General features: G+C 39.6%; 1 protein-coding gene and 1 non-coding gene across 2 annotated transcripts; both read right to left on the bottom strand.

The window, feature by feature from the left end:
* Positions 1-105: 105 nt before the first annotated feature.
* LOC133515943 (heterogeneous nuclear ribonucleoprotein A1, A2/B1 homolog) lies at positions 106-8,749 on the bottom strand. Its single transcript, XM_061848592.1, has 7 exons — positions 8,534-8,749; positions 8,200-8,423; positions 6,460-6,704; positions 4,310-4,504; positions 3,230-3,430; positions 2,773-2,877; positions 106-1,374 (listed from the first exon to the last, which is right to left on the bottom strand). Exons 1-6 carry the CDS (start codon positions 8,561-8,563, stop codon positions 2,780-2,782), a joined length of 993 nt encoding a protein of 330 aa, XP_061704576.1. The 5' UTR covers positions 8,564-8,749; the 3' UTR covers positions 106-1,374; positions 2,773-2,779.
* Trnad-auc (transfer RNA aspartic acid (anticodon AUC)) lies at positions 2,301-2,373 on the bottom strand. Its single transcript has one exon. It is a non-coding gene; the product is annotated as a tRNA-Asp (tRNA).
* Positions 8,750-12,314: the final 3,565 nt, after the last annotated feature.

Raw genomic sequence — 12,314 nt, 5'->3', positions numbered from 1 at the left:
AAGAAAATATATTACATAATGCACAGTTGGGGATTATTCGGTTTCTTTACTTAGTGAAGGTAGGTAAAGTAGGTAGGTAATATTAAGTAGAAAAATAAAAGATAGTTAAATTGTTGAAATATATTTATTTGGGAAAAGTCAACTTACCATGGCCTTTTCCACGAGGAATGCTCGTCCGCATGTAGAAGAGTCCATGGAAAACAGTTATTATTTAATACATTGCACACAGACATATGTAAGAGGAATCTACATTAACATTGTAGGTAAAATTGAGAAAAACAAACTAAAACAAATAGACATATTATCCTTAACTATAAATGGGGTTAAACGCGTAAATAACATTTACTTAGCCAGAAAATGTCTCTGTTTTGACTAGCATATCGAAATTTGTGAACAATCTTGTAATTTTAAATATATATAACAATTTCATTTCAATATCCAATAAAAATGTAATTACATATTGACAACTTTACGTACAGATTAGTTGTTTATTGCGATATAAAGTATAATCACATGAATTCTCAATAACATGTAACGAATTACACCTCAGCAACTGTTTAGAATCCTTTGGAATGTCAATTTATAACTAGTCCTAGCATTCTGAACGTTAAATTTTAAATTAAAATATAACCCACGACTTTATATTAAACACTGATAAGTCGAATTCAAATTGTTTTTTTTTTTCTCACTTACGAACTAGAAACGTAACAATGCATTAAGCCACAGCTTTTACATAAATTGAAAAAGACTTAATCGCCTGCTTGCGTTTAACGTCTTATGTGGACGGCTGGTGCGATAGATACCTGTCTAAAATCCGTGCATTACAGACACTGTGACACGTCAAAATGTAAAAACTGTGATTTGACTTTCACTCTCTCAAGACTGGAAATGCAAAGTACAACATCCTCATGATATCAATTTCCAGACACACCAAACTTTGAAACCAACGACCGAACGAAACAATCTTTTATTTTTGGGCACCTGTACCTGTAATTATTTTACTCATCATTTGTATTTAATACTTTCGATAATGCCAATATTTAATATGACGAAGATTCTAGGCAACTCAGCAAAATGTCTCGTGTCAGGAAACAGGTATTGCAGTGAATCTTGTATGTTGCAATTCTAGTATTAAAAGAATAAAAACATTGAGTACTAAACCACTATTACAATCTTAAAAATAGGAAAAATGAATCTATTGCCTACACAGTACCTTATTGTGAACCAACCTTAGTTGAAGAAAAAAATGTAAAATGACTATGTAATTGTAGTCACTTGGTAAAGTCCGCTTGTCCCTCACTAGCTAGCTGACGCCTGGCCTACCTCCCGTCTAACATTCTGCCTGCCTAGCTTCAACTAAGCGCAACTTGATACCTACGCATTGAAAAATATCATCATGAGTAACATGGACGGTAATCTCCTGAAACTATGCACTGCCTATAAGAAAATTAAATATGGTTAACATTCATTTATAGTGTGCCTCATTTTAGGGGTATCTGTCGTGTATGAGTCAGTCAGTATGAGTTTAGTGTGATGTCATTTTATTAAAAAATACTGCTTAAACTAAAATAAAGCTCACTAAAGGTCTACCCATTACATCGCATCATACCTTGACCGTACTGTGACCGTATCAGGCATGGAATGTAACGCGACATGGAATACTACGCCCACTAAAAAATGTACGTAACGTACAAATATTAGCGATACATTTGACGCCGTTCTGGCAACGTAGCGTGCTAGCGTGCCGTGCACGGAGCGTACCGTCAAAATATTCTCTTCGACAATTTTTGACGGTCCGTTCATGGCACGCGACGGTGCTGGTTGGTGACGAAACGTGCTATTCTCAGTTTTCAATACAAAGAATACTTTTTCGTCTGACACATTTCCTACTACGGTCATGATATGATATGAAGTAGGGGACAAAGACCTTTAAGTCTATAAAATTCTATCAGTCTCGCCCAGGGCATAATCGTCAATCTTTGTCTTGATCTAAATTCATTCAACCAGAATTTAGTATTGTGCATCCTTTCAATGAAATTATAGAAGTGAAGGCCAAACATACAGTGCATACCACGCGCATACTGTATGCAGCACGCCTTTAGTTTACTGTGTAACCACGACTGTAGTTGTAATGTATGGATTTATAATATGATGTCGAATGGCAGAGCGAATGAGTTGCGGGCTCGTATATTATAAATCTACTCGAATCTCATACCATATTATTGTAAATTTTTAACAAGCAGAAACGTCTGCGAACGATGCTATTAAGCTTAGAATAAATTTTAAAGTGGAAAAATTACTGCCTTGGGTGAGACTTGAACTCACGGCCTCTGGATCGATACTCCAGCGCTCTACCATCTGAGCCACCAAGACCTCATCCATAAGCAGCAAATTTTCCACCATTTGGGTCTAGGGGACCCTAGCGACATCTACCGTAAGAACGTTACACTTCTTAGACGGCTACCGGTTCCGGTTCTTACCGGTGAATTTCCAATATGACTTGGAACTCCGGTAGCCATCTAAGAAGTGTAACGTTCTTACGGTAGATGTCGCTAGGGTCCCCTAGACTCATATGGTGGAAAATTTGCTGCCTATGGATGAGGTCTCGGTGGCTCAGATGGCAGAGCACTGGAGTATCCATCCAGAGGCCGTGAGTTCAAGTCTCACGTAAGACAGTAATTTTTCCACTTTTAAATTCATATTATTGTTGTTTTAAATCGAGACAAAAACAGACAAGAATGGGGGGCTAGAAGCTGTAAGGTTGATACTCACAAGAGGACTAGAAGCGGCGCTGGTTGGCGGCGCCCGCGGCCGCGCCGGCGCCGGCGGCCGCGCCGCCCGCGCTGCTGTAGCCCGCCGCGTAGCCGGCGCCGCCGCCTGCCACAAGCACTGTGTCTTACATACAGACTAACTTATTTATTGAAATTACTTTCTTGTTCTGTTGCATTCATCACTTACAACAATTATAAATATCCCTTTGAAAAGTCGAAAATTGTCGTCTCGATTTTCGACTTTTCGTTAACATTAGGTAGTCGCCTAGTCGCCTTTTAACATCTTTCCTAAAACAGCAAATGAAGGGTACTCACTCCCTTAATATACAGTTCTGACAATACATATAACTTCAGTTGGTTTTGGTATATTTGATTTGACTTCAGGGGTCCTTAACAATATTTTAAGGGAATTAATTAACTTAAAATTTCGAAGCAGTTGAGAGAACGAAGAAACTTACCTTGATTATAAGGCTGAGGGCGAGAAGTATTATAATTGGCCCTCATAGGCCCTCCTGAGTAGTTCTGCTGGTATCCAGCGCCAAAGCTCTGGGGCTGACCCCAACCACCCTGGTCTCCATAGCCCTGGTTGCCCCAACCGCCTTGGTTGTTGGACTCCCACGGATTCTGGCTACCCCATCCTCCTCCTTGTCCATACCCTCCTGACATAAGACATTTATTTAATTAGACAGATATACTTCTAAACTAGAAAAAAGGAAGTGACAGTACATTTCTGTTAATAAAAATGGGCAACGCATTATAAATAAGGAAGCGCATATGACTTTACTGACATTAATAGATAATAAATGAATATTTGGGGACAATCTTACACAAAACAACCTAGCCCCAAACTAAGCAAAGCTTGTACTATGGGTACTAGGCGATGATATACATACGTCATACATAGAAAACACCCATGACTCTGGAAAAAATGTCTGTGTTCATTACACAAATAAATTTCCATACTGGGATTCAAACCCGGACCATTGGCTTCATATCTAGGCTTCTATCCTGACTGCAAACCCTACACTCCAGTCCTATCTACTGGGTGTTCCTGTGTCTCGGGCAGGCTGCGGGTGCTTACGGCGGGTGACAAAGGTTGTTGCATAATAAAGCTGATTTCGAGACACTTTGTTTGATTTCGCGTTTGAGGCTTCAGCTGCCACTTAGGTTGAACTGCAGAGCCATGCAAGCTTGCAGTGCTATTTCGTATCAACATCGCCTCCCCCTTGTAGTCTCCCCTTCCTAGTCCTTGCTGCAGGATCTGCTAGCTGGAGTTACCCCAAACATCACAATCAAATATTCAGGACCAATATGAACTGAACTGGCTGGTTTGTGTGACCAATTTTAATCATTAAACTGTTGAGTTGCATATTTAAATAACAAACATAAAAATAGAAATAATTATATAACTAATATTATAAATGTTATCATTGAGCCTTACGCTACCGCGCCGGGCACATGTGAGCGATTTATGATCGGAAATATCCATAACTCACAAATATCAATATATATACCTAAGTGGCAAATCTAGCAGTTACCCTGATTCCCCCAGTCCTGGTTGTCGTTGCCGCGGTTCCACGCGCCGCCGCCGCCGCCGCCGCCGCCGCCGCCGCCGCCTCCGCGTCCGCCGCGCCGCGCGCCGCCGCCGCCCTGGGGCCCGCCAGCCATCTCGGACTTCGACAAAGCCTTCTTCACATCTAGATGACGCCCTTTCACATTGTGGTTCTGTTGCACTGTATAAAATAAAAATCTGATGTAGCATCTTGCAGTTTGCAGTATTTTCATGCAGTCTGGTAATTGTTCATAGACCTGATTCACTAACAGTTTTAGTACTTACAAAGCCAAAGAGTGGAGTTCTATAAGTTAGACATTGTTGTGAATGTTGTGATACCACAATAAAATTAACCAAGTAATTGAATACACAACTGTACCCCTAGTGTAAATAAATTCGATTTCCAAACGTGACGTACGCGTTTGCGTTTAGTCTCATTTTGTATTGGATTTCGAAAGAGCGCGCCAAGCGGGACGTTTTGGAACCTCAAAATCCTATACAAAATGAGACTTAACGCAAACGCGTTCGTTACGTTATGATGTCGATCAAAGTTACACTAGGGGTACTGAACTTTGAATTTGTGGTTCTGTGTGTATTTTATTAAGACCTAGACTAAAATATTGAATGATCAAGCTTGAACGTTTGCAAAATGTTTGCATCAGATACATTTTTGGCCTACGTAAATTTGACCACATCTCATCTTTCCGCTCCCAACTCAAATGGCTGCCCATTCGGCGTCGTAGAGACACACATGTACTTTCCCTTCTCTTTAACATCCTATTCTCTCCTTCTTCTCCCCCTTATCTCTCGGAGAGATTTAATTTTTTAGCGGATGGCAGCGGGCACCGGCTCCGTTTCAGTGCAATCTCTCTCTGGCTATCCCGCCTCACAAACACCGATCTTGTCTTTTACTGTGTACTCTGTTAAATTATGGAATTTCTTACCGTCTTCTCTTCGACAGTGTCAATCAGTCGCATCGCTAAAGGCGAATTTAAAAAAGTTGTGGCTTTCGGACGGAACTTAATCAAAAAGATGTGTGCGGTTAGGTAGTTTTAGTTTTAGTTTTAGTTTATTTATTAACCATAATGTAACATGATCATTACATGGTAAGTCAGTATTTCACAATATTCTACACTATGAATTTACTATACGAAGTAAATACGATTAATAATATTAAAAATCTATTTACAATTTGCTTCAATTAAAATATTTTGTAATGATAAATATTCAGTAATCGAATAGAAGGCATGGTTTTGAAAAAAAGTCTTGACCGTGTTTTTGAATACATTATAAGGTAAATCTGTGACATTTGTGGGCAGTTTATTAAATAGCTTTATTTTAATGAAAATTCCCTGTTTTTGACACTTTTTTAATCTAAGTGATGGAAGTATTAGTTTACTACTGTTCCTTGTATTATAATTGTGACAATCCGAACGCTTAAGTAAAGTGCTTGCATTCTTGTGAATTTCCAACACAGAGTTGTATATAAACAATGATATGACCGTCATTATCTCAAGCTTCACAAAGTAGGTCCTCGCAGATGTGCGCCAATTTACCCCGCATATTATTCTAATCGAGCGTTTTTGTAAAATTAATACCCGGTTTACATCTACTGCATTTCCCCAAATAGTAATCGCATAAGTTAGTACACTTTGAACATAGGCATAATATACAGTTTTTAAAGTTTTTTTGTTAACTAGAGGTTTTAGTTTCAGCAATGCGTAATTGGCTGATGCTAATCTATTACAAACTTTATCAATATGCATGCAATGTGCTAGTTTTGTATATATGTATTATATAGTATAGAATGTATTATATATTATAGCTATATATGACTATATATACATTTGTTTTATTTCATATCCCATTTATATATAGGACTTATAGGTTTACCTATCTTTTAGGAAATTACATATTTTCTTTTATGTTGTTTAGTACAGTTGTGATGTCTACCATTCTCCAATTCTTCCTCAATTGCTCAAAGGTTAACTGGAAGAGATCCCTGAAAGGGAGAAGTTCGCCTTTGTACAAATGATGTATGTTCTGTCCTGTTTTCTGTTTCTTTCCGTGCCAATAAAGTGTTTTACTACTACTAAGTGCTCTACTGTAAAATAAATAAATGTAATAACTACTTACAACATATCCTATCAACGGGATCATAGTCGTCAAACTCAATGAAACCAAAGCCTCTCTTCTTGCCAGTGTCTTTTTCAGTAACTAAACTAACAGACACAATGTTTCCATAAGGGCTAAAGTATTCCTTTAGGTCCTCCTCTTCAATATCTTGCTTCAGGCCCCCAACAAACAGCTTTTTAACTGTAGCACTTGCATCAGGCCTCTTAATTTCTTCCCTTGGCACGGCCCGTTTGGGTTCCACAATCCTATAAATGGAAAGGAGGTAAATATCAATATAACAATTATACTGTAATGAAATAGCATGTTTAATAATTTGACTACATTGTTAAATAAAAACAATAAAATTAATTATATATAAAATAATATTTAATCTATAAACTATGAAACTAAATCTAAAATATCAATACAGATCTTAGTATTTTTTACAATACATAGGCATAAAAAAAAGCACTGGTGGCCTAGCGGAAGGAGCGTGCGACTTGCGATCAGGAGGTCGCGGGTTCGAACCCCGGCTTGTACCAATGAGTTTTTTCGGAACTTATGTACGAAATATCATTTGAAATTTACCAGTCACTTTTCGGTGAAGGAAAACATCGTGAGGAAACCAGACTAATCCCAACAAAGCCTAGTTTACCCTCTGGGTTGGAAGGTCAGATGGCAGTCGCTTTTGTTAAAACTAGTGCCGACACCAAATCTTGGGATAAGTTGTCAAGCGGACCCCAGGCTCCCATGAGCCGTGGCAAAATGCCGGGACAACGCGAGGAAGAAGAAGAAGGCATAAAAAGATAGAAATATACTTCTTGTTATCAGGTTGTGCAAAGCAAAAGAAGTGTTTTTGGTAATGGAGACAGAATCAAGGAGGGTGAAGAACCTGTTAACTAGCTTACAGAACACAGAATTATTAACAAACCAAAATCTATGTGATGACTGTAATGCTGGCTCCACATTCTTGGCAAACAACAACAAACAGCAAACTTGAACGTGTGGATGAGGCGGGTTTAGACAGGGTCAGTGCACAAGTCAATATTGGCAAGCGCCAACTGATCTCAAAATATTCACCTCCGAATATATAAGTCAGCACTTACCTCCCACTGGTGTACTGACTTTAAATCAATTTACCTTGTGTATTTCTCAGGTCAGTGCTGACTTGTCTCGAAATCGAAGTCTGACCCTGTCTAAACTCGCCTTGGTTTTGTGTTTGCTAGTGATTAGCCGGGTCTTATACAGAGCGAGCATACGCGCGAGACAAACGCACGCGCCTCCTCGGCCGAGGCACGTGTACACTGGCCGGTTTGTGCGTGAGGAAATTGCGTCCACACAGAGTGTACGTGCTCGCTCGCTCTGTGTGGACCTGTCTGTTAGTGTTGGAGTTGGTAATTTGCAGAAATCAAAGGGGTGTTCGACAAACTGGCACGCTAAGCCTGGGGATGACGTGTTTGTGTTGGGTGTTTGTGGGCGAGGAAATTGCGTCCACACAGAGTGTATGTGCTCGCTCGCTATGTTTGGACCTGTCTGTTAGTGTTGGAGTTGGTAATTTGCAGAAATCAAAGGGGTGTTCGACAAACTGGCACGCTAAGCCTGGGGATGACGTGTTTGTGTTGGGTGTTTGTAGCATAAGCTTACTAATTTGGTGATTTGAGTTAGTGACGCCATGATGCCATATTGAATCTGTGGTTTTGTCTAAAAGTAAAACTTATTTACCAGTATACTTACGTGGTAAGATATGAAAACCAAACTCACCTGCCATCAATTTTATGCGGTCGATTGCTCTGTGCTTCGTCAACCATTGAAGCTTGAGAATAAGTAATGAAGCCGAACCCTCTTGATCGTTTTGTTTGTGGATCTTTCATGACCACCACGTCTACAATTTCGCCCCATTGCTCGTAAAATTCCTTCAAAGACGTGTCGGTTGTTCGGTAGTCTAATCCACCGATAAACAGTTTGCGCATATGTTCTGGTTCTTCCTATAAAGTCAATTGAAAAGAAAAATAACTGTAGTCGTGAACATTCTAGAATTTAAATAGCTATGATGCGGCATTGTAAGGAAAATGAAAGAAAATTACAAATTACTTACGAACTCATCACCACCTCCATTAGGCTTCATATTGATCTAAAGGGTGTCGGTCTGTGTTATGAAAATAAACAAGTTCGTGAAAATGTTGAGTACAATTCTCTCTTTGATAAGTGAGAAATTTTATAATTATAACCGACTAAATTAAAGGAAAACGTAAAACTTGATAACGAACGATGACAACAAATTGTAACGTCATTCATTTATTTTTCTACGTTTTTTTTTTCTAGCTCTATGGCATTTGCTTCCTAATGCTGCCAATATTTTTTATGGTTTATTGGAAAATGATTGTGTACCGATTTTGTCCTAATAAGTTGTCATACATATAACAAACTAATACTATAAAACATTTTAAACATAGTTTGAAATATTTGTATGCAACATTATATTGTTTTATTTAAGGTTATTGAGGTAAAATAAATTTTAATTTGGCAACACTAGCTTACTGTTGAGGGCCTACCGCGAACCACGATGAATGTGTTGCCTCTCTGTTGCACTTGTAAAGTCATATGTGTAAGTGTGACAGAGAGGCAACACGTCGAACGTGATTCACGGTAGGCCCTCAGTGCAGGGCATTGGCAAGGCCCCAACGTTGTTCTCTTTTAACGGCGCAGTCAACTAGTAACTTCTCCATAGCTATATCATGATATATGAGATTCAAAAGATGAAGCGGAAGCCAGCTGTCGCCGTAACCACTTGGTTTTTATGTACGATTAGCACTGTGCAACCACATTGCTGTTACCATGTCGATAAAGTCAAATCGAGAAACTATCGACATTTCTTACAATTTCTGAAGGCCCGGTAATGCCCCCGCTAAGACGAGCAAAGTGAAGCGCAACTAGCGCAAGACTACCTTTTCTCGAAGCGCGTCGTTTTTTTTTTAACTTCATAACTTGGGTTTGGATATTCTCGGGATATGATTTCAATAGTACAATTGCATAGCTCATATACTTTAGATTTTATTAATATATAAAAACCATGATGATGATCATTAAAAACATCCGAATTCACGGTTTGGGCAAGAACTCGATAATTTTTGTAAGGATGAGCAATGGGAGTGTGCTGACGTGAAGTTCTTATGTGGTCAACCGGATACATATACGTACTTGTGCGAGGCGAGTGGCGCGCGCCGGTGGCTCGACCACTGCGTGGCTACCTCTGCGGCCTACGAATTGATTAAGTGTGTGCGTGTGGACAACGACGTGTGTTGGTCGGATCACTTTCCGCTGTACATTGTACTTGACACGACTGTTATGATTAAAAAACTTAACCAAGACCCTTCTAATAATCTAAGTAAAGTACTTTGGAACAACAAAAGTAAAGAGCAGTCATATAAGTATGCGGAAGCTTGTTATTATGAATTTAAAAATGTGATTTCTCCTGGTCATTGTATTGCCTGTGATATTAGCATAAGTAATAATTTTAATAATTATAAGTTAATATTAGATGGTAGATATAATGAGATAGTGAGGACTTTACAGAATGCCGCCGCTCGTACCTGCCATCGCCGTCCTCGGACCGGTTCAACGCGGAGGAGGCAGGTCGCCGGGTGGAATCATCATGTCAGTGAATCTCATGAGATTGCTAAAATCCATTATAAATGTTGGGCGGTAGCTGGCAACCCTAGTTCCGGTGTTTATTATAAAAATATGCGAAACAGCCGTAAAGTGTTTAAAAATAAATTAAAATGGTGCCAGAAGAATGAGGAACAAATAAAAATGAACATTTTAACTTTAAATCGGGCGAATAATAATTTCTCGAAATTTTGGAAAGCGACTAAGTCTCTTAATAGTAAACAAGGGTTGCCAGTCTCAGTCAACAATGTTAGTGAACCTAAACTGATAGCGGATATGTTCGCCTCTCATTTCAAGGTTACGCCGTTGAACGTGGAGGGTGTGCCCCCGTCGGGGCTTTCGGTACCGGTGACCCCTCACGACAATAACATCTTTTTTACAATGAAAGATATTTCTAATGTTGTAAAACATATGAAGCGTGGGAAGTCCCCGGGGCACGATGGACTTAGCGTGGAGCACATCTTCCACGGCAGTGACGAGCTTTATCGTGTCCTAGCAGATTTTTTTAATGCATGCCTAGCCCATTGTTATCTTCCTCCTGACATGATGAAAACAATAGTTGTCCCTATTGTTAAAAATAAAACTGGTGACCTGTCTAGTCTTAACAACTACAGGCCTATCTCGCTGGCTACGATAATCGGCAAAGTACTCGAGAGGCTATTACAACCCGAATTGACTAGGAATCTTACAATTGATCAGGCGCAGTTTGGTTTTCGCTCAGGACTTTCAACGGATTCTGCAATATTAGGTCTGAAGTACACAGTGAATCACTATGTCAAAAGGGAAACGTCAGTGTACGCGTGCTTTTTAGATCTCAGCCGCGCTTTTGACTTAGTCAACTATGATTTGCTGTGGAAAAAGCTATTCACGTCTGGGACACCTCCTGAGGTTATAGGTCTGTTGAGGTTCTGGTACGAAAACCAAACTAACAATGTAAAGTGGGGTGACGCACAGTCTAACGATTACAGGCTAGACTGTGGAGTGCGCCAAGGCGGGTTGACATCTCCGGACCTATTCAATTTATATGTCAACAATCTTATCGGGGAGCTGAGAGGCTCCAACGTCGGTTGCCATATTGGTAACGTATGTGTTAACAATCTGAGCTACGCAGACGATATGGTGCTTCTCAGCCCCTCGATTAATGGTCTTATGAAGCTGCTTAAGATCTGCGAACATTATGCCAGTACGCATGGCCTAAAATATAACGTGCTTAAGACGGAAATGCTCGTTTTTAGGTCAGGGAAGGGTCCGGAGGTGATACCTACGGTGTGTATGAGTGGTGCGCCAATTCGGGTTGTAACGAGCTTTAAGTACTTAGGACATATCCTGGACGAGTACTTGAAAGATGACGCCGATATGGAGAGGGAGCGCAGGGCTCTCGCGGTTCGGTGCAACATGTTGGCTCGACGCTTTGCGCGTTGTTCGAGTGAGGTAAAGGTGACCCTGTTCAAAGCCTTTTGCCAATGTTTTTATACTTGTCAGCTTTGGAACAGGTACACCAGGCACTCCTTCAACGCGTTAAGGGTACAGTACAATAACGCCTTTCGTATTTTGTTGAAATTACCCCGTTTCTGCAGTGCGAAGGGCATGTTCGCGGACGCGAGGGTCCCTGACTTCTTCGCCATCCTGAGAGCCAGGTCGGCTGCCTTCCGGGCGAGATTGCTAGCCTCCAACAATGAAATTCTGTCACTGGTAGCTAAAGACTACAGTGACGAATTTAACAAACACTGGCGAAAACTGCACCGGTCCGAGAACGGCCTTTTTTAGTGCATAAGTTTTGTAAATGTTTTATTTCATTGTTTTAGGTTATAAGCATTATTATTATTTTTTTTATTCTTTACTGTATTTTATGTTTTCTTTTACACCTTTTATTATGTGCATTGTAATTATTATTTTTTTTGGGTTTCTTGCCTGCCAAATAAAGAATTTATTATTTATTATTATTATTATTAAACCCTTAGGGTACTTTCTGAAGCCCTATGAAGCTGAAGTTTGGTATGTAGGATAGTATTAGTGCACAAACAATAAAAAATTCAAAAACTTGAAATTTTTACCCCCTAAGGAGGTGAACATTTTTGTATGGGGAATCAATAGCTGCTGAACCGATTTAGTTGAAATGTGGCATGTAGAATAGTTTTTACTATGGGGAAGGATATAGAATGATTTTTAACCCCAATATTCAATTCAATTCAATTCAAATATACTTTATT

The sequence above is a fragment of the Cydia pomonella genome, chromosome 3 (assembly GCF_033807575.1).
Source record: "Cydia pomonella isolate Wapato2018A chromosome 3, ilCydPomo1, whole genome shotgun sequence".
Lineage (NCBI taxonomy): Eukaryota > Metazoa > Arthropoda > Insecta > Lepidoptera > Tortricidae > Cydia > Cydia pomonella.
This window is presented reverse-complemented; position numbering and strand designations above follow the sequence as displayed.

Coding starts and splice junctions, on each gene's coding strand:
- LOC133515943 (XM_061848592.1), bottom strand. CDS start 8,563: ATGAAGCCTAATGGAGGTGGTGATGAGTTC. Junction 3,431..4,309: donor CCAGGACTGGGGGAATCAGG/GTAACTGCTAGA, acceptor GTCTTATGTCAG/GAGGGTATGGACAAGGAGGA. Junction 2,878..3,229: donor CCCTCAGCCTTATAATCAAG/GTAAGTTTCTTC, acceptor TGCTTGTGGCAG/GCGGCGGCGCCGGCTACGCG.